At 53.4% G+C, this 18,917-nt stretch overlaps 1 protein-coding gene across 1 annotated transcript in view; it reads left to right on the forward strand.

Annotated features, from left to right (window-relative positions):
• CTNNBL1 (catenin beta like 1) overlaps nucleotides 1-18,685 on the forward strand; it is a 39,677-nt gene extending 20,992 nt beyond the window's left edge. Inside the window, exons 11-16 of the mRNA XM_026042141.1 lie at nucleotides 772-953; nucleotides 6,466-6,563; nucleotides 7,231-7,311; nucleotides 14,861-14,998; nucleotides 15,585-15,657; nucleotides 18,465-18,685. Coding sequence (XP_025897926.1) covers nucleotides 772-953; nucleotides 6,466-6,563; nucleotides 7,231-7,311; nucleotides 14,861-14,998; nucleotides 15,585-15,657; nucleotides 18,465-18,553 — 661 coding nt within the window. The 3' untranslated portion in view covers nucleotides 18,554-18,685. The remainder of the gene's footprint in view (nucleotides 1-771; nucleotides 954-6,465; nucleotides 6,564-7,230; nucleotides 7,312-14,860; nucleotides 14,999-15,584; nucleotides 15,658-18,464) is intronic.
• Nucleotides 18,686-18,917: the final 232 nt, after the last annotated feature.

Here is an 18,917-nt window from a genome sequence, read left to right on the forward strand (position 1 = left end):
CATYTAGTTTATTTGTAAAGAACCTTTAATACAAATAGTTGTCTTGAAGCTGGTTCCTTGTTCTGTGATACCCAGAAAGGAGGAGATGTGCTCTCTGACCCCAAACGTTCTGTTTTCTGAAGTGAAAATTGAATATGGGCAACCAAGCTGACCGCGGGACCTTGCATGTCAGAAACCAAATTTCCACCCAAAAATGGTGTCATTTTAGAGGCAGTCAAATCTTCTTCCTTGGCAGAAGAAATCTCTTTATAACCTGGTGTTGTGGGTACTTCAAGACAGCAAGGATGGCTCAGCTGGTCCAGTGTTATGTTACAGAAATGATTTTGTGCAAACTCTTCCTATATGCATATGATTAATAAAAGCCCGGGGGTATCTATATATCTGTGTATGCGCACAGATGCTGCTGTTGTGTTTCAACATTATGTGTACCATGTTATTGCTAGCTCTAAATCCCSGTCGTTTTGGTGGGACAATATTTACCTTGTGTTCTCAACCCAATTTTCTCTGTCTGTCTTGTGCTGCTGTTTATAAGGTGGTGAACATGTAGGTGGGATTTATCTAAGAGAATATTCTGTTTTTCACCACAATTTTGAAAAGAAAGTGTTTGTTAATGCTTTTTTGCCTTGTTTTAAAGCTATACTCAGCCTCTTCATACTTTATCACATTAATTTTGCCTTTCTGTGTTATCTTATTRAGATAGTAGTTCACAACTGGCTTTAATCCAAGCCTCTCATGTTCCCGAAGTGTTTAACTGGGACTTTCTTTTCACAGAGAAAAGAAGATTTCCCGTAGCAGCGCCTTGAAGGTGCTGGACCACGCCATGATCGGACCCGAGGGCACGGACAACTGCCACAAATTCGTGGACATTCTTGGCCTGAGGACCATCTTCCCACTCTTCATGAAATCACCCAAAAAGATCAAGAAAGTTGGAACGACTGAGAAAGAGCACGAAGGTAGGTCAGTGCTGGCGCTCCTCGCTGTGCCAGCGCAGGCTGCAGGTTCTGGTGCTGGCCCGATGGGCAGCGCTCGTGGCAGGGTACACGGCCGCCCTCGGCTTYGGTGTGGGCAGCCCCTGGTGATTCCCCTGCGTGTTCTGTTAATAAGTTATTTTACTCCTGCATGTCTCTTGTTTGAGCTCTGCCGCGGTGATGCAGAGCTCTTTTGAAAAGAGTAATGAGGCAACTACAAATGTCATCTCCAAAGCAGCGTTTTCGTGGCACTGAGCACCGAAGTGTGACTCRATGAACATCAGGCGTTGCAGAAATAAACTGCACACATTTGAAGTTCCTCTTTCTGACTTTATTTTCCTTCTCTCTGGAAAACTCTGCTGTCACAGAACCCTTCTGTGCAGAATTGCTGCAAGACCTGTAAGCTGAGCTGAATCTTGGGTCGGGCCTCTCCTGTCTCTGATCTTGCCCTTTTTTTCTCATTTTGTTAATAATTGACTACATCTTGGAAGAAATTTTAAATACTGCCAGCGTTGCCTGAGAGTTTGTGCCAGCTCATTACTGTAAAGGATGAGCATTGTCAGAAGCTGGAAGAGGTACGAGCGGAGCTCAGACTTGCCTGGTCCCCAGCTGTAACCATTGAGCCGAAGTGGAGAGAAGGGAAGGGCCCCAAGAAGGGGCCTCTAAACCCGGGTGCAGTGAGTTRGTGCCAGCAGGGAAGTTATACTGTCTCCGCCTTGCTGTCAAACGCGGAGAGAGAAGCTGCCCCCGACAGACGGACAGGGCCTGGGCGACGGGCAGGAGCTCTCCCAGGCCCGGGAATCCTCTCGCTCTGGCTTTCGAGCAGTGGCWTCAGGCGGCTGGTGACCCTCGTGAACCAAGGCAGCAGTGGGGCCGGAGTGGGGCACCAGGCGCCCCATATGTGGGCAAAGGGCCGGGCAGGGGGTGCCCCCGTTTGGGAACCTCGGCTTGCGGTGGGAAAACAAGGCTGCTTCCGTCCGGGAAGGCTGAGGCAGGAGCGTGAGCTCTGGAGCAGAGCCTGGGCTGTCGCTGCGTCACTGGGCTGGAAATGGGAGAATTGGATTTGCTGGGAGTGGGAGTGCATGGCCGGGACCATTGGATGGGCTGGCCATTCCCGCATTCCCGCCTCTCCCAGCAGCGCTGGGACTYGGGGTTTGCTCCCTTGCAGAGTCCAATGATCTAGAAAGAGGATGTTTGTTCAATTCATCTTAATTTAAATGCCTTCTCTTGTCTTGGATGTCAGTTTTACTTRAGACTTAATTTGATGACCTTAGAACTAGCTCAGGCAATTTCCCAATGAGAATTTCTCATTTTGTGTTTTTTTTTTTCCTGGATGTCTTGCTTTTCTTTGCCTGGACACCCTCTTAAGAAACAGAGCCCTCCTCGGAGACGTGCAGCTGTAGTTTCCTTTCCAAGGCGTAGCTCGTTACTGCATGCACACCCTGGCTCATTGCAGTGTCCCTTCAAAYGGAGCACCCCTGGCGGGGCCTGGGGCCGCTCGGCAAGCGGCGCCGTGTCCGGTGCGTGTCCCGTGCCCGCCGGCTGTGCGCGGAGCCCTGGAGCTGTGGGTGCCCGGTCGGTCCGTGTTCCAGGACAGGGCCGGCCCAACAGAGCGTTCGGCACCGAGGAGGCGACGGCTTCGGCCTCGGCGCTGCGCGAACCTTCGGGGCCTTTGCTGCTGCTGGCACAGAACTTTCTTCTTAGGACTCTGAGTTTCTTTTTTTCTTTTTGAAAAAGTAATGCACTCGTGTGTGTGTGTGTGTGTGTGTAATATATATAAAGTGTAATAGTTTGCATGTGTACACAGAGGCGCGGAGGGGCTCAAGCAGCCAGAGCCCATTGCCAGGCCAGCTCCCCGATTCCTGCAGGATTTGGAGACGCTTTATCCGGGGCCAGCAGTCGGGCTCAGCAGGTCTGCTCCTGCGCCGCGACGTGTCTTGGCCTTGGCCTGTGCTACTAGCCTTGCCCCGCGGGCGCTGGCGCTCGGTGATCCTGAGCCTGGAGCCCGGAGGGGCCGGAGCCGCCCGAGCGCCCTCCAGGAAGGAGCTTCAGCTCGAGCCTTTCTGCGGGGTGTTTCAGGCACCTGGGCCAGGCTCTCCTGCGTTTCCTGGGTTTCCTGAGAGCATGTGCATGAAGAATGACCTCACGTGTTTTTAAAGTGCATACTTTTCCATACATTTCTCAGTAGTTTTGAGGAGTTTTATTGATAAATGCAGATAACCACCTGCCTGTGAGCACCAAAGCAAAAATGATGGCTAAAATGTACTTCCTTCTGAAGGAACGTTGAAAAAATAACAAAAATATACTCTGTTGGTGAGAATGCAGCTACTGAAATACAGCGTCAGCACTTCTCCCCAAACAGCGTTTGGTGAAAAAAGAAGGGGCTGAAATACAGAGGAGTAACGAGATCAGTCGCTCGGGAGCGTGCAGTTTATAACTTGAGGCACTCGCTTTTTTCTTTTTTTTCTTTTTTTTTGGGGGAAGTGATTAATACAGAACTTGAATGACTTGTCTGAATATCCTTGCAGGGAACAGATGCCTGATGTTGGAGAGCCCTTTAATCTAGTGAACAGAGGCAGTGGCAGCCAGTTGACTGGGAGCCGAAACCAAAGAAACTCAACCAGGAAATGAAATGCAGATTTTGAGCGCTAAGCACAGCAGCTATTAGAGCAGCTGTTAGGGCTGAAATGTAATTCAAGCGGTAGCTCCGAGCAAGGTGCTCCTCGCAGAGGTGCCTGTGCAGTTATCCAGCAGCCCTGGATTTAGGGCACTTGATCCGTGCGCCTGTGGTGCAAGAGGCTGGCCCTGATGGGCACAACGCTCCTTTTTGGACTAAAACCCCTACAAAAATGATTCTGTTGCTCTAAGCAGATGAGTTTCCCAGCTCGTGGTGCCTCCCGCCAGGACCCCCGCACAGGAGCCCCGCTTGGGGTGGCCGGTTTGGAGGGGGGACCCTCTGCTCCGGGGCAGCCCCCTGCCCTGCAGCCAGCCTGGGTGAGCCCGGCCAAACCGTGGCCCCGGCCCCTCAAACACGGGGGAGCCTCCGCTAGGAGAGACTGGAAAACGAAACCCGGCCATTTTTCACACCTCTTCACCTCAAGGAAATGGGATCTCGCAAGGGCTTCGGAGGCTTTTGCAGCTTTCTGTTTTTAATGTAGACATCTAATTTGATGTAGTTCCCGTGGAATAGCGGTTTCTCTGCAGCAAGAGGCTGCACTGACGTTCCCAGAGCCATCCTTCACCTCCATGTTATCCTGTCGAAATGACAGAGCGGCTGAATGGTGCCGGCCACCAGATAAACCTGTTATCTGCTCTGCTCTTCCTGCCAGCCGCTCTCCCAATCTCCTTGGTACATGAAAAATTGACACCACCTCAGGCAGAAATCTGTTTCTGAGGAAGCTACATTTATAAGTAGCTAATGAAATGGTGTGTGTGCGTGTGCAGGGAGGTACCGGCCCTGCTCGCCGGCCGGGGCAGCGGCTCCAGGGCCTCCCCTGTGCGTGGCTGGGGCTCGCCGGGGCTCCTGGAGGCTCGCCGGGGCTCCGGGCTACACACGCTCTGCAAGTGCCTCTTAGCGCCGCCTCACAGCAGCGTGATGATGATCCCTTGGGGTATCGGATTTTTCTCTCTGAAAATAACAAACCTTGACACCCTTCCTCCCTACTCCCACTTGAGGTGAGGAAATTTTTATAGCCGCTATTTTTCATCGGTCTTAATCGACAGGATTAAAGCGAAGACATCTAGGAGCAGTTATAGTTTTGAATATATTGAAATATCTGAAGCACAAGGCCTGTGCTTAATGCAGACTTGCAGGCAGCAATACCTGTGAAGTGATTTAGCAGGGGAGAGAACCGGTGCCTCCGTCGTTTGCTCTGTGCCTTTGTGCTCCATTTTATTTCCCCGTGTTAAAACCATGTTCTCTTTGATACCCTGMCTCATTTCTGATGTTGGCTTATGTTTTGCAAATGATTTACATCTCTGCATATCRTGTGCCCTGTAAGGGTGATGGAAGGAGTGCAAATGAGCGCTGTGCGTGTCCCGCGACAGTCCCTTTGCACAGAGGAGGACGAGGCGCCTCGTCCCGCCGGGTTCCTGCCGTGACCTCCGCCTCGTTTGCAGCGCGAGCCGCGGCCCGGCTGGGTTGTGGCCCCCCCGACATCGCTCCCCGGCAAAACGCAAAGAGCCGAAGCTCGCGACAGCTGCAGGTTGGAAATGTGTTTCAAAGCCCATATGATTTTGTACCTGCGTTTTATATAAATTGTGCATAAAACTGGTGAATCCTTCTGAAGAAGCAAGGGCACGGAAGCACTTTTTCTACTTCACTGAAGTCTGGTAAAAGCAGATACTGGTGTTTAAAGAAGCATAATACATGCTCTAAGTGCAGAGCTTTAGAACAGCGTTTTGCTTCCTTGTCTTCTGAAGCAAGGAGTTCATTCCACAGCTCTGAAGTGCTCTTTTGCCTGAACTCCTTAAATGCGTTTGCTGCTCTGCAGGAGCCGGCCTCTGCTGAGGGAGGGTCCAGACTTTGTTAAGAACAGCCAGGAGAGACTCTGCTGTGATGTTTGCTCGAGAGCCGCTTCTGAAAGCTGCTTGCAGGGCATCAAAGCAGCGGCGGCCGCATCTTTGATGGGCACCCGCGTGGGGAGGAAGAGAGCTCCCCGGAGCGTGTCCTGCCGCCCGCGGAGGTGGGGAGCGTGGGCGGACGTAAACACGGACGTGCTCTCGCGCGTGTGCCGCCAAGGCGGCTCTTGCCGTGGCGCCGGGGTTTGCGCTGCGGAACGTGCCCCGGAGCAGCGCGGGGGAAGGCGGAGCGGCCTCGCTCCGGCGTTTCTTGTTTGTTGTGGCGTATTCGTATTCAAGTGCCAGACTGTCTGTAAACAGCACTGCTTTGTTTGAGGATTTTTGTCTAGCTAATGCCAATTAAGTCCCTGCAGGAGCTGCGTGCTGGCACCTAGTCCTTTCTTGGGCTTTCCTGTGTTAATAACCAGCCCCTGCTTGGTAGCCCAAGGGTCGTCTGAGCGATGTTCTGGGTCTGGGGCCGGGGTTCCTCCAGCTACGAGGGAGGAAACAGCACGTGGAGCCCTTAGCTGTGGCGGCCGGTGCCAAGAAGGGAGGTGAGCGGCTCGGCAGGTACGCGGGCTTGGCAGCTGCGCTCGAGCAGAGCCTGGGCTTTATTTAAGCTGCTTTTCCCAGGGTTGCTGTTGATAAACTGGGCATATTCCCAAGCAGGATCAACATACAGCAAGTGTATCACAGCAGAATGCAGAGGAGACCTTGCGAGCCTGGCTCTGGTGGGAGAGAAGCTGTCTGTTCTCCCTAAAGCCAGCCTGCTGCTGGCCGCCCTTCTGCCTTCTGTCCCCGGCACGGGCTAAGAACCAGGCTCCCACCTACAAGCAGTTTTGCACTGGGGCGTTAGTAGCAAATTTGTTGGCATGTTACAAAGAAAATAAGCCCCTATTTCTGATCTCAGCATGCAATTTTTATTATGTACCCGCAGAACATGTCTGTTCCATCCTGGCTTCCCTTCTGCGAAACCTGAGAGGGCAGCAAAGGACACGGTTGCTGAATAAATTCACAGAGAATGACAGCGAGAAGGTGAGTGTGCTGAGCGTTTGTGCTCCCGGGGCCAACAGGCCGGGCAGGATGCTTGATGATAGCAGGATGCCTGTGTACACTTCTAAATTACCAAAACCAGGTACTACACGTGTCTGTAAAGACCTGCATGACACGTCACCTTCTCATTCGCGTTGTTATCAGCAAACAGGGGAACTGGAAACGCATTTGGTGCTTAGCCTCCTGGATCAGAGGTGCTTGTGTTGTGTGGTGCTTACACATGGTAGTAGTGATCCCCAGTCCTGGAGCGTGTTGTGCATCTCTTGAATCCYGAGCGTGTAACACACACCATGGAGTTTCACCTTGTGCTATGGCCACTGAAATGTGGCCGTATGCAACACAGGCAGAAAGGTCTGGGTAAGAAAATAGAAGAACTGACGAACCGCAGAACAGGAGAGCGAGTGATGGATGTGCGTGGAGCTGGAGCTGGTGCTGACCCCCCTGTTGTGACTGGGGCTTCTGTCCCCCTGCCCACAGGCTCCTCTGCCCGCCCCGTGTCCCAGCCTCCTGTAACAGGCTTGTTCTTGGGAGAGCTGGAATTGCCTCTTGTTTTGTGGAGGCTGCAGCTGGGAGGAAAGCCACATAGTGCCGAGGATTAAAGATGCTGCATTGTTCTCTTATCTTGCTTGGGTCTGTTTCTGCCTTGCAGGTTGATCGGCTGATGGAACTGTATTTTAAGTACCTGGATGCAATGCAGGCAGCTGATAAGAAGATTGAAGGAGAGAAACACGTATGTATAGCTTGGGTCTACATGTGTTGCTAGCTCATGTCTGTGAGGCCTCGCTCTGCTTTCCATCCCTAGCTCTCCTGCAGTGACTGAAGGRTTTCTTTCAGCCTGTTTGGCTTGGCTGCATTCTGCACAGCTTCTTGCACACAGTGGAATAGAATCTGAACAAGGGAGYGGTGCCCGAACGTCACCCGCACAGAGCTGCTGGCACAGCCAGATCCTCCTTCTGAAAGGGCCCTCATGCCTGTGCTGCCTGTTATCTCTCAGTTCCTGTTGCCCCACTCTCTAGCTTGTGGTTATCTCAGATGAAAGGGGCTGAGAATTGCTTTACAGCAAGCGCTCCTGGGTCATTTGTTAGGGGGAATTTCCCTAGGAGGCCTAGATGTGTGCTGCAATTTGCCTTGGCTTTACTTGGTCGGGATGTGATGTGCATGGGCAGATGGGGAGCACGTGAAGCGGAGAGACAATGACGTGATAAGGAGCAAGGCCTCCTGCGCTGGGCTGGGCTGGGCTGTGCGAGGACTCCCATTCCCGGGCTGGGCTGGGCTGAGGAGTTCCAGCATGCCATCAGCGCTCCAGGGACCGGGAGCTTTGGTACCGCTCAGTGCTGCCCTGCAGACGAAACCAGGACCGACCCCTTGCTGGCGGGAGCGCAGCTGGAGCGGAGCCTGGAGCACGGAGCCTGGCTCGGCAGCGTGGGCACGAGGAGGGCGCCGGGCACTGCGAGCGTGGAGAGCTCCGGCTGCGGCGCTGGGCTCCCTGCGACAGCTGCAGCCTCCCCAGGGAACAAACGGCCTCCAGCCTTTCCTGCTCTCCTCTGCTCTCCCTTCATCCTTGGAGCACAAAATTGTGGATTCTTCACATCTCGGGCTTGCTGCATGTGCCTCGCAGCAAATGTTTCTSGCTAAACGCCTGCAGTGTCAAGGCGGCTGCGGTATAGAGCCCTTAAATCCAGTGCGCAGAGCTAATGTGTGTAGAAGCTTTTAACAAAAGATCTTGAGGCATTCTGCAAGTGTTAACACCTGTAGCAAAGAGCCAGCATGAAGCAGGGGAGTGGAGGGAATCAGAGTCTGAAAAGGCTTATTTTGGAGCCCCTTAATTAGTACATATTCAGTATATAAATTAAAGTGGAAATTGGGTTGATTTTGAATTGAATGGATCTTGGAATCATGGAATCCTTGGGGTTGAAGGGACCTCTAGAGATCACCCRGTCCAAGCCCCTGCACGYGCAGGGTCACCCAGAGCTCRTGGCACGGGGTGGCATCCGGGCGGGTTTGGCGGATCTCAGAGGAGACTCCAYGGGCTCCCTGGGCAGCCCGTTCCCGTGCTGGGTGTCCCGTGGGCGCGGAGCCGTGCCRGGTGCCGCCTGCGCTGCCGTGGGCGGGTGCAATGGGACGGCCCAAGCTGGGGTGCCCCGCTAGTCCTCGCTCCGCTCGTGSCCCGCTGGCCGGCTCTGCCCGCTGGAACAACCGGCATGCGTTTCTCCCTGGTGCCAACAACAGGATTTGCCTTCTGTGATGTATTTCAGCAGGGAATCTCGAAACATTTTACGCAGATTAACTCATGCTGCATGTCACCCCTCAGAAGCAGATTTGTACCTTGCATGTGGAGGACATGGATGGTTTTATTCTATTTTGTCTGGAGCACTTGTCCAGCTYTGATGCTGTTAGTCTGTGACTGTGCCCCAATGATATTAAGCAGGTCACCAAGCTGCTACTCGCTGCTTTGTGTGTCTCCTGYGAAGGGAGGATACAGATGCTTTCCTCTTTTGCAGAGCAGTTGTGAGATTCAATGCACTGACTTGTGCTGTGTCTGTTGYAGAGACGGGTCCAGGCAGGCGCTATCCATGTCTAGCGGCTTTGTCCCATTCTCTGCAGCTCCGCTCTTCTCCCCATTGATTCCCAGCAGAACTAAAATCCTCTCCTGTTTCACCATCTCATGCCATGGTTGCCTTCAGGCTTGTTCTTATTACTGTGGCTTGGCCAGGCCTCCTGGGTGGGTTTGCCCATCACAAACATCCGCCTGGCACGGAGGTCCTGGGGCAGGGAGGGTCCCGGGCAGGGGGGCTGCGGCACCACTGCAGGTTTTCCCTTGCTCCGTGTGCACCGACAGGGCTGTGGCTTGTGGAACAGCAGGTCACAAGCTGCTGCTGCTTGGAAAGTCCATCTGGATGTTGCCCRAAAGCTGCTGCCTTCCTGAGGCGGTTCGGTGCAGCAGGAACGGGCCTCCGGTCAGAGGTGGTGGCTTTCCCACGAGTTCTGACCCAAAACGCTGCTCCCAGCGGTGCTGGTCTTCCACACAGGCTGAGGACGGTCCTGCACTCTGGAAGCAGGTTCTGCCTTTGTGACGGTCTGGATGAAGCGTAGAGGAAACTAGTTAGGACCTCGGGCAGCTTCCCTTAGCCGGCTAGTCCTGCCAGTGAAACCCTCCAACCGAAGGGGCAGGGAAGCTCCCTGYGCACCTTTCAAGGGAGGCCTGGGGGGGACCCCTGCGTTTTGGTGGGTGTTAATGGTTACTCGATCATTGTGATATAGATTTCTGTTTTCCAAGCATCAGTCACCTTTTTTTTTTTTTTTTAGCATCCTGAGGGGTGATAAGAGTACTGGGCATGCATGGAATGCATGAAATATGATGTGGAGGCTCCTTTCCTAGCTTGGAATGTTTTTGGAGTATTGATTGCTTTGCTCTGTAGCTTCCTAAAACGGTCAATAGAGAAAGGTTTGCTGAGATCTGACATGGTTCAAGCGATTTTGTCATGTTGAAGCAGACAAAACCCACGGTTCTGTCCTTCAGATCAGGAAATCGTCCGGCTTTGACAGGATTTATGGGACGCTTTAACGTTCATAGTTTTTGCACATGAATCACTGAAGTGGATGACATGAACACTTGATCCTATAAAAACTGTACTTTGTCACTTGGGGGCTTTTGACCTTCCTCTTGCAGTAGAGGACGCGAGAGCAAAAAAAACCCTGCAGCACAGATCCTCTCCTCCCCGATCCCGAGAAGACGATACCTGCTTAGGATTTTCATGTTCAGCCTCTGCTGGCGGGGGGAGAGATTCGGGGCTGATGGGCAGAGCGTCGTGGAGCACATCTGGTGGTGCCAGTGACAACCTGATGGTGCAGGGGATGAGCGAACCTCATGGGCATCTCCTCTGATGTGCTGCTCCGAGCCGGGCAGCCGCCGGGAAGCTCCTGCCCTGGCCCTTCTCTCCCTCCCTTCCTTTTCTCTGTTTTAAGGCAGCTTCCTTTAGCGATGGGGTTTACAGCCCAGCCCGTCAGGCTGCTGCAGAGATGTGGGAATGAGTAGCTGGGAGCTGAAGGAAGGGAGGGATTTCTGAAGCTGTGCTGCTGAAGAAGGAGCAATAGGAAGCTAAACTCCGAACCTGGGTGGTGAGGCGGAGGTGGCCTGGGAGGGGACTTCCTTTCCTCTTACWGGTATTTAGTTGTTTGCTTCTGGGGCTTCTGTTTTGAAGTGATCAGAGGTGATAACTTGGCCATTATCCTAATTGCCATGCGAAACCCTGGAGTAAAGTCCGTGYGAGTGTTCATTTCCAACACCTTCTGGCCATCTTACTGTTTTTCTCAGAGTGTTTAGTTAATGAAACCTAGGAAAAAAATCAAAGCCTTGGCTTCTGAAGAAAATATCTTGTCCTCTCAATTCTTTAATCCCTTACGTAGAAGGTACAAAACCCTGTTGCTTTCAACTCTGTCTAAAATGAGAGATAATCATGGGCAGTGGCTGCAGCCTTCGTGATCTCTAAAGAGGGTAGGGAGGAGATGATTTTGTATTTTTATAGTTTTAGAGAAAATTATGCTCAGCAGGTTTATTCAGTAAAATATTCTCACCAGATACTTTGCACTATAATGACTTACAAATGACATGCTAATTGTGTTACCATTAAGTTATTCTATCCTTGAAAGAAAGGGATGGGACTCCTAGCATGGAGGCAACGTCCACAGATTTGGGTAACTTAAATAGCGATTTGTATTAACCTAGCATTTGATTTCAGTGCAAAASAACCGAATTGCCTGGAACGGAGTTGCAGACAGGAGCCTGGGCCGTGGCCAGGGCCTGTCCCGGCCTTGCTGCCTCCCCAGGAGCCGCTGGTCAGCGCCGAGGAGGCCGAGGAGGCCCCGTGGCCTCCGCTCCGCCTGCGAGCGCCGCTTTGGGGAGCAGCCTCGTCCAATTACACCGGGATGCCAGAATGCATCCAAAAAACACTGCATCTCTGCACTCATCCATACTTTTTCAAGCACTGACGTGCAGATTAAATGACACAGTAACCTTCTTTGATGTCACTTTGAGACTTGGACTTCAGGCATTTTTTTTCAGAACCTTCCTGGGTTTGCCAGAGTACTGATTTCTGCTTTTTAGGATCTTCTAAACACTTTCTGCTAGGAGAAAAGATAAATTACTGGAACAGATTCCTGGTGTCATCTTGAAAGTTCAGTGTAAACAAGGCAATTTGTAATGCTCTGGGAAACGTGGGGTGGGTTGGGCGGTCGTGGGCCTGCATAATCAAAGCACTGAGCACCCCTCGAGGACCCAGCGCCCTCGAGCRCCGCGCCTACCCGTGTCCCTGGGCTCTTCTCGGTTCCGCGCTCGTCCGGCACGGCCCGAGCAATGCTGTGGCGAGCTCGGCRTTCCCTGCGGCATGGGGCATTTTTATGCAGCAGTGCTATCTGCCTCACCCATTTGCCTCGGAGTTGTACAGCTTGCTTGGAAATGAGGCGCCTGTGAGCGGCGAGCAGATCACAGCCTTTTTCCTGGGTGTTGGACAGTCTTTGAGGATGGTCTGATTTCAGCCCCGCTTCGCGTTTGCTCCTGCCTTGTGCAAGTGTCCCGCTCTCTGCTGCGCCCCTGGGACCAGGGCTCAGCTCCATGAGAGGCCGCTGCCCTGTGCTTGGGTTTTTCCTGGGCATGGCTGACCTTGTGTGTGCGTCCTCCGTAATACTGATAACGGATAGCAAGGAGAGGAGCTGGATTGCTGGCATGGGAGGAAGTGAAGAGCCCTTCAGAGCCTTCTCTGTGGAGATCTGTGGTCTTTGGGGYGGCTTTGCTGTCCTACCAGGTGAGGAGGTAAAACCAGGATTGCGTAGATGTTCTTTGTGGTCCTGGACAGTGTCCATCCCTTGTGCTCTGCCTCCCAGCCCTGCCTGGGAAGGGTGGATTGATAYGTAAGGAAGGGGGGACGTGGGGAGCCTTTCAGGGCCCCGTCCCTGCGGCGGCGAGGCAGGTGTGATCCCTGCACGGGAGCAGCACATCTCGTGTGTCTTCAGGCTGCGAGTCCTCGCTTGATGCCTCGAGGCCTGTCAGTCCTGCCTCATTACTGTGAGAGAAGCTCATTTTAGCTTCACAGAAGCCCATCTTATTGCTGTCTTCTCCCATCAGCAAGGGGCATCTCAGTACATATTGTTGGCAGATTAGAAATGGCACCTGAGCGCTCATTTGGAGGTTAGCGACTTGACAGCTTTGAGAGAGAGACAAAGTGGAAAGGTGGCTATCTGGTGCTGCGCTGGATAAAAGATTAACATTTAAGGGATGGTTGTGGTTAAAAAAAAAAAAAAAAAGTAAAAAAGGCATCTTAAAATGGTACTTCTAATCCCTTTCTGTTTAATTTACTGGCACAAAATCTCGCTTCGAGAGGGCTGTTATAAGCGTTGCCTTCTCTGTGTAATCAAGACAACAGGCTCCTGGACTCTGCTCATTATCGCCGTGCTTGGATCAGAATGCAGAACAGGAACCAGCTCTGTTTTCTGCTCTGGTTCCTCCAACTTCTCGCCTGTGGAGGCTTTTCTGCTCGGAATTCAGCCCTTCTGGGCACGGCAGCCCCTGCGTGTCCGTGGGGTGAGCGAGCGCCTTGTTGTGCATCTCTAATGAGGCTTTAGGGTATTTCAGTCAATGTCTTCCTACCTTCTAGAGGCCGGGCTCCAGGTTTTAGCACCCAGGCGTGACTGTGGTCACTGAGCGACTCGGGTGTGGGTGGGAGAGCTGTCCTTGCACAAACCAGAACCGTTCACGGGCCAGCAGTGCCCTGCAGGAGCTGCCGGCCTTGCCCGTGGGCTTCAGAGCTCGGGTGGATGGCAGTTCACGTGTCACGTCACGGTGTGGAGTATCTGGTGCTAAAGCGTCTCGCAGTGCTGCAAATGCAGCTCACTAGGGCATTAATAACAGACACAGGTTATTCTAATGCAACTTGCTYTTGCACTGGCAAGCACTCCACTGGGAGGAGAGCAGAGGATTGCCCTTGTATGCCATGGTTCGCCTTTGCTTTTTTGGGAGACAGCTGTAAATACCTCTAGATTTCAAGTCATTTGGATCTTAGCTGGACTTCCATATGACAAGTGTCCACTGCCTTCCCTTCAGCGAGACGTGTACAGGGTTAACTTCCCTTCTTGTTACTCTACCTGTAATTACATTAGAGCCCTTGGCTTGAAAAACGAGCAGATTTGGTAGTCTAAACGCGCCATGGTAGCGGTGCCCCTGTGTGTGCTGGCCTGGCGCGTGTGCGCGTGGAGGAAGCCGTTCTCGTTGCGCGTTGCAGGTCGATGCTCTCGCTGCTGCTGCCTCTAATGAGGAAATATTGCTCCGCTGGTATGTGCCCACCTGCCAGCCGGCCGCGTAATAAATCACGGGCGCTGCGGCGGGGGCTGACGGGCTGCTTCCTTAATTAAAATAAGAGCGGGGGGAGCAGGGGGAGAGGGCGGCAGGTCGCGTGGGATGTGGGCGCTGCCGCTCGCCACGGAGCGTGTGCCTGGGTCGCTCTTGGTGGCCCTTTCTCAGGGGAAACAGCTTGGTTTATTGCCAGGTTGGTTTTGCCTGGAAAATGCTGTTTGGACAAGAAGAATGCAGTGATCTCCTCCTCTGTTGCACGTCTGGAATCCTTCTGGGCAGCTTGCTAACATGATAGTGAGTGTGAGAAACTGGAACGGGAGCCGGTCCCCAGGAGCCTGCGCCGCTCTGGTTCCCTCTACCAGCTGAGGGGTCGGCCTCGCTCCTGCTCCCGACGGTGCCGCTGCCAGAGCAGGGCTGGGGGTGCTCAAAGCACGCGTGTGCAGAACCTTACTCCTCTTCTCCCATTCCTCAGTGGATGAGAAACCAGGGGTTGTGACGGGTGGATTGTTGAGTCCGCTGGAGTCCTATTCTGCACTGCTTAATAGCACCCTCAAATGGCCAGTCAAAGAGCAGGTGTTTTGTTCCGTTTTGACAAAACTCATAAATAAATAAATACACTGGCGTATTCATATTTCATGTTCACTGTCTCTAATCACTCAGTTTAGAAATGTAATTTGAAGGTTTAAATTAAAATTTTAATTTGCAGATGGACACACTTCACAACCAGTGAAGACAAGAACTCATTCAAAACTGAATTAAATGTTTTGTGAATATAAATGAATTAAGAAGTGCTCTTTTGGAGACAAATTYGCCCATGTTAATGTTTTAGTGAATAAAGCATTTCTTGACGTTGGGTGTAATCAAAACTTCGCCATTCCTAAAGAAAAAGAGTTTGGAGAGAGTCCCTATAATGGAGGAATGYGCTGCTTTACAGGACATGGTTCGTCGCGGAGAGATCATTGACGATGACATGGAGGACGAGTTCTACCTGCGGCGCCTGGACGCCGGTCTCTTCGTGCTGCAGCTGATCTGCTACATCATGGCCGAGATCTGCAACGCCAACGTTCCCCAGGTGAAGCTCTGAGCTCAGCAGCGTCTCCCGTGATTCCAGCCGTGACGCAAACCAGGCTCCTTGCACGTGTCCCCTCCCTGAGTGCTCCCGTCTTGGTCCTTTTTGAGGGAAGCGTCCTGCTTATGGCGCTTGTGTCCGTAAAGCTTTGTCGGGGTAGCAGTTAGGAGGGCACTGATTGCTCCCGAAGCTGATCTTGGTCGTCATGGAGTTCATGTAATGTTGTCATTGCACCTCTGCGGTCTGACATAGAAGCACTCCCCTGCCGGGAGGGTGGCGGATGGGGCTGTTTTCCCAGGAAGGTTTCCAAAGGTGCAGACTCACGCAGATGCTTTCCTGACCCCTGTGCACGCTGGTGCATGTGGTGGGGCTGGGAAGGCTGCCCTGCGAGGGCTCTGTGCCTCGCACCTTCCTGCTGCAGGTGCTGGAAGGCTGAGCGGGATCTGGGCTGTCCAGCTCCTCCCTCAAAGGAAATGGAAGGAAGTGGGACTGCGTGCAGTGGGGGGTGGTTGGTTTGGGGGTTTGTTTGGGGTTTTGTGTTTCTGTAGCGTTGAAGATGACTTTTTTGTCTTTCCTGTCGCTTGATTAGATTCGTCAGAGAGTCCATCAGATTCTGAACATGAGAGGCAGCTCCATTAAGATCGTTCGACACATCCTGAAGGGTGAGTTGAGGTCTCCCCGCCCGTGTGCCTCGTCCCCTGGCAGGGCCGTCCTKGCTATCGCTGCTCAGCACGCACCTTTGGGTGTGATTGTTCTTGACTTGGGAGCGTCTCGGGCAGCACACTGTGGGTGCTGAGCGCGGCAGGGTGCTCTCCTTGCAGTTAGAGCACGGCTGTTCTCCAAGGTAACGTGCTCCACCTCGCTCCGTGGTGCCATCAGCCACACACTGACTAGGACTGGTTGCCCACATTAAGGCTAGAGTCAGTAGTGAGGGGCGCATATATGCACGCTAGCTGGAAAAGCAGGGGAGTTTCATCTTTTATTAATACAGCCCTGTACTTTGCCATCTGCACCATATTAGTATCCATGGTGTATTTGTCTTGTTCTTAGTGTCAGATTAATATGGATTATAGCATTAAAGTATCCTCTATAGCTTTAAAAACGTAGCTGTTGTGACTCGGAATCCCGGGTTTAGAGTGCTGCTTGTTATCTCTAACGCTTGTGTTGCAGTCAAGTGCCGTTGATGCGGCTCTGGCCCTGGCCCGTGGCGTGTCCTGCGCCGGCAGCCGCGGGGCGCACGTGCCGCCCTGCYGCTGGTGGCTTCACCCACAGCTGCCGCCCGCGGGGGTCCCTGCGCGGGGTCCTCACGGCGGCGATGGTGTCGCCCCGTCGGCAGACGTGCAGCACGGACGGGCAGCGGCTCCGCGGAGCGGCCGGCGCCAGCACGGGGCTCGGCAGCGCTCCCTGCACCCCGAGAGCGGGGCTGCACCCCGCGGGGAGCTGGGCGCTGTCCCGGCCCTGCCGCTGAGACCTTTCCAGGCCCCTTCCCAACTTGCTCTTGGGATAGATGAGGACTGCCTTAATTTTGCTTTTCATTCAGTGTTTTGCTCTTGTTCAGTTTTTATTTTCTATTTTTTGCATACTAATTAGGTGCTTGCTTTTTAGTTTGATTTTTATGGCCTACATACTCTCCATGTTTCTCTGGCAACCTGACAGCTGATGGATCCCTTGGGGTTGCTAGGAATTACTTATGATGCAAGGGAGGCAGCAGGGCTGTTTTCTTACGGTAGTACTTCAAGGGGGAGGAGTGGGCAGGGAGTAGCCGAGGGCCCTCGTTAGCCGCGTTTCTGCAGGGTGACCAGTCCGCCAGCAGTTCCTCCTCTCTTGAACATCAGGCCTCGCTTACAACAGGATGCCTAGTTTATTCTTTGAGTAGAAGYGGATGGCACTTGCCGTGGTCGCGAGGATGTTTTGGGCATGGAAAGTGGTGGCGGCAGCGGGAGGTGCTGCGTCCTGGGGCAGCTCTCGGTGTCTGTCCCCCGCATTGAGCCTCTGGGTCGGGGTGCGCGGCCCCGGAGCTGGGGGTGCTGGGGCTGGAGCCCCTCTCTGTGCCCGGGGCTGCGGGGCCCTGTCCCCCCGAGCGGCAGGGTCTGCTCAGCACTAACCCGCACCGTGCGCCCCAGGGGAGAGGGCAGGTGCCCGAGGACTCTGAATTTGGCCTGCGGTGCCTCAGCCTGTGCAGGCTTTATAGCTTCCAGGATTCATTACAAGCTTCAATATTTCCCTATTGATTTTGACTGTTCTGTAACCATTGTGTTTTGTCTAATGAAGCAGAAACCAATCTTGGGTCCTTTCCCTTTGTGTAGCTACAGAAATGAGTCAGCTCTGTTTAACTGTTGGCAAGGAAGGAGTTTACATTTGAATTTTGCTATCTTACTGAAGTGCTGGAACTTTAAATAAGAAGGTAAATACATAAGGCCACAGTGGGTGATGATATTTTGCTTTCAAGCCTGATTGGGGAGGCTTAAGCAAGTCTCTTCAAATGAGCGTTGGTAGCTGCCGGTGACCGGGTAAACGGCCTGGCGGGGAGTCCCCAGTGTCCTGAATGCGGCAGGGAGGCTGGACCCCCGAGGGGCTCGTCCTGCCCGTGTCCTGTCCTTGGTGGCCGCCTGGGTGCCGCGGGTCCCTGCAGCGCCGCGGGTGACGGGAGCGCCCRGCTGGGCCCGTCCCGTCCCGCGCAGGGCCGGGGTCCCGGGGCAGCCCCTGGGCAGAGGAGCGAGCGAGCGGGGCACCCCTGCAGCATTTGGGGTGCAGGGCGGGGGGCTCTGCGGGGCCGCGGCCCGGGACTCGCTCCCGCGCGGCGCCGGCACCTCCCTGTCCCCCTCCCGTCAGCCGCCTCTGATAGCGGCTTTCATAGCGCTCAGAAGCTTGGAGCAGTGCTGAGCGTATTAATATTAAAGCAATTTTTCTACAGCAACTTACTGTTCAAATGCTGAATACAAGCTGTTCTGTTTGCTTAGGGAAAAGGGAAAGAATGAGAGGAGGAGAAGGCTGGAAAACACTGTCCAACCAGGCAGCCGGCTTGTGATTTACTGAGATCTGTTGAGGTTCTTGCCTTTGCAGCTCAAACCCTGCTCCTCGTTTCTAGCTGCCCGCCTGTTTCTGAATAGGCGGCTGTTGGTGTGGGGAAGCAGGGGCAGGCGAGGGGCGGGCAGCGGCGCGTGGCCGTGGCCGTGGGCCCGGGTCCCCCGTTCCCTGGGGCTGCTGAAGGACGGAGGGAGCTCRTTCCTCGCCGTTCCCTTCGCAGCCCCTAACGAGGGGGCAGTGCCCGGTTGACATGCAGAGCTTCACCCTGCGGGGGATTCATCAGCGCTCCTTACGTAGCTTCCCCTTCGGTTGTTTGCAGTGGACACAAACAGATTGAGATTCTGCAGTGGTATCTCTGCAACAGAAACTGCCCGTCTTTCATTAGTATCTTACTCAAAACCTGCGTGGGTTTTTTTTTTTTCTTTCTTTTTTTCCCCTGCAGAGTATGCAGAGAACATTGGGGACGGGAAGAACCAGGAGTTCCGGGAGAGCGAGCAGAAACGGATCCTGGACCTGCTGGAGAATTTCTGAGGACAGAGCCCCTGCCTCTCCCGAGAACACGACTGCGGGCTCCTTGCTCCAGGCCACCTCCAGCCTCGAGTGCACGATGCAAGTGACGTTTCTGTGAAACCACTTCTAAATGGCATTGTGATATTAAAGAGTTTGCTTGTTTTTTAATCCCTGGTTTGTTATTTCGGGGGCCCGGTGCAAGCGAGATTAAGGATGCATGCCTTGCAACAGGGCAGCTCCGGATCTTCCTGCCTTTCTTTCCAAGTCAGACTCCTGTGATCAGAGCATGAAGCAAAGTGGCAGATCTCCCTAAGAGGAGCGATGGGAGGGAGCCCAGATATCTCAAGAGATTATTCTCATGTTACTTGAGCCTGGTAGGTGAAGC

The sequence above is a fragment of the Nothoprocta perdicaria genome, unplaced genomic scaffold (genome assembly GCF_003342845.1).
Source record: "Nothoprocta perdicaria isolate Ctin4 unplaced genomic scaffold, notPer1 scaffold_3, whole genome shotgun sequence".
NCBI classification, from domain to species: Eukaryota; Metazoa; Chordata; class Aves; order Tinamiformes; family Tinamidae; genus Nothoprocta; species Nothoprocta perdicaria.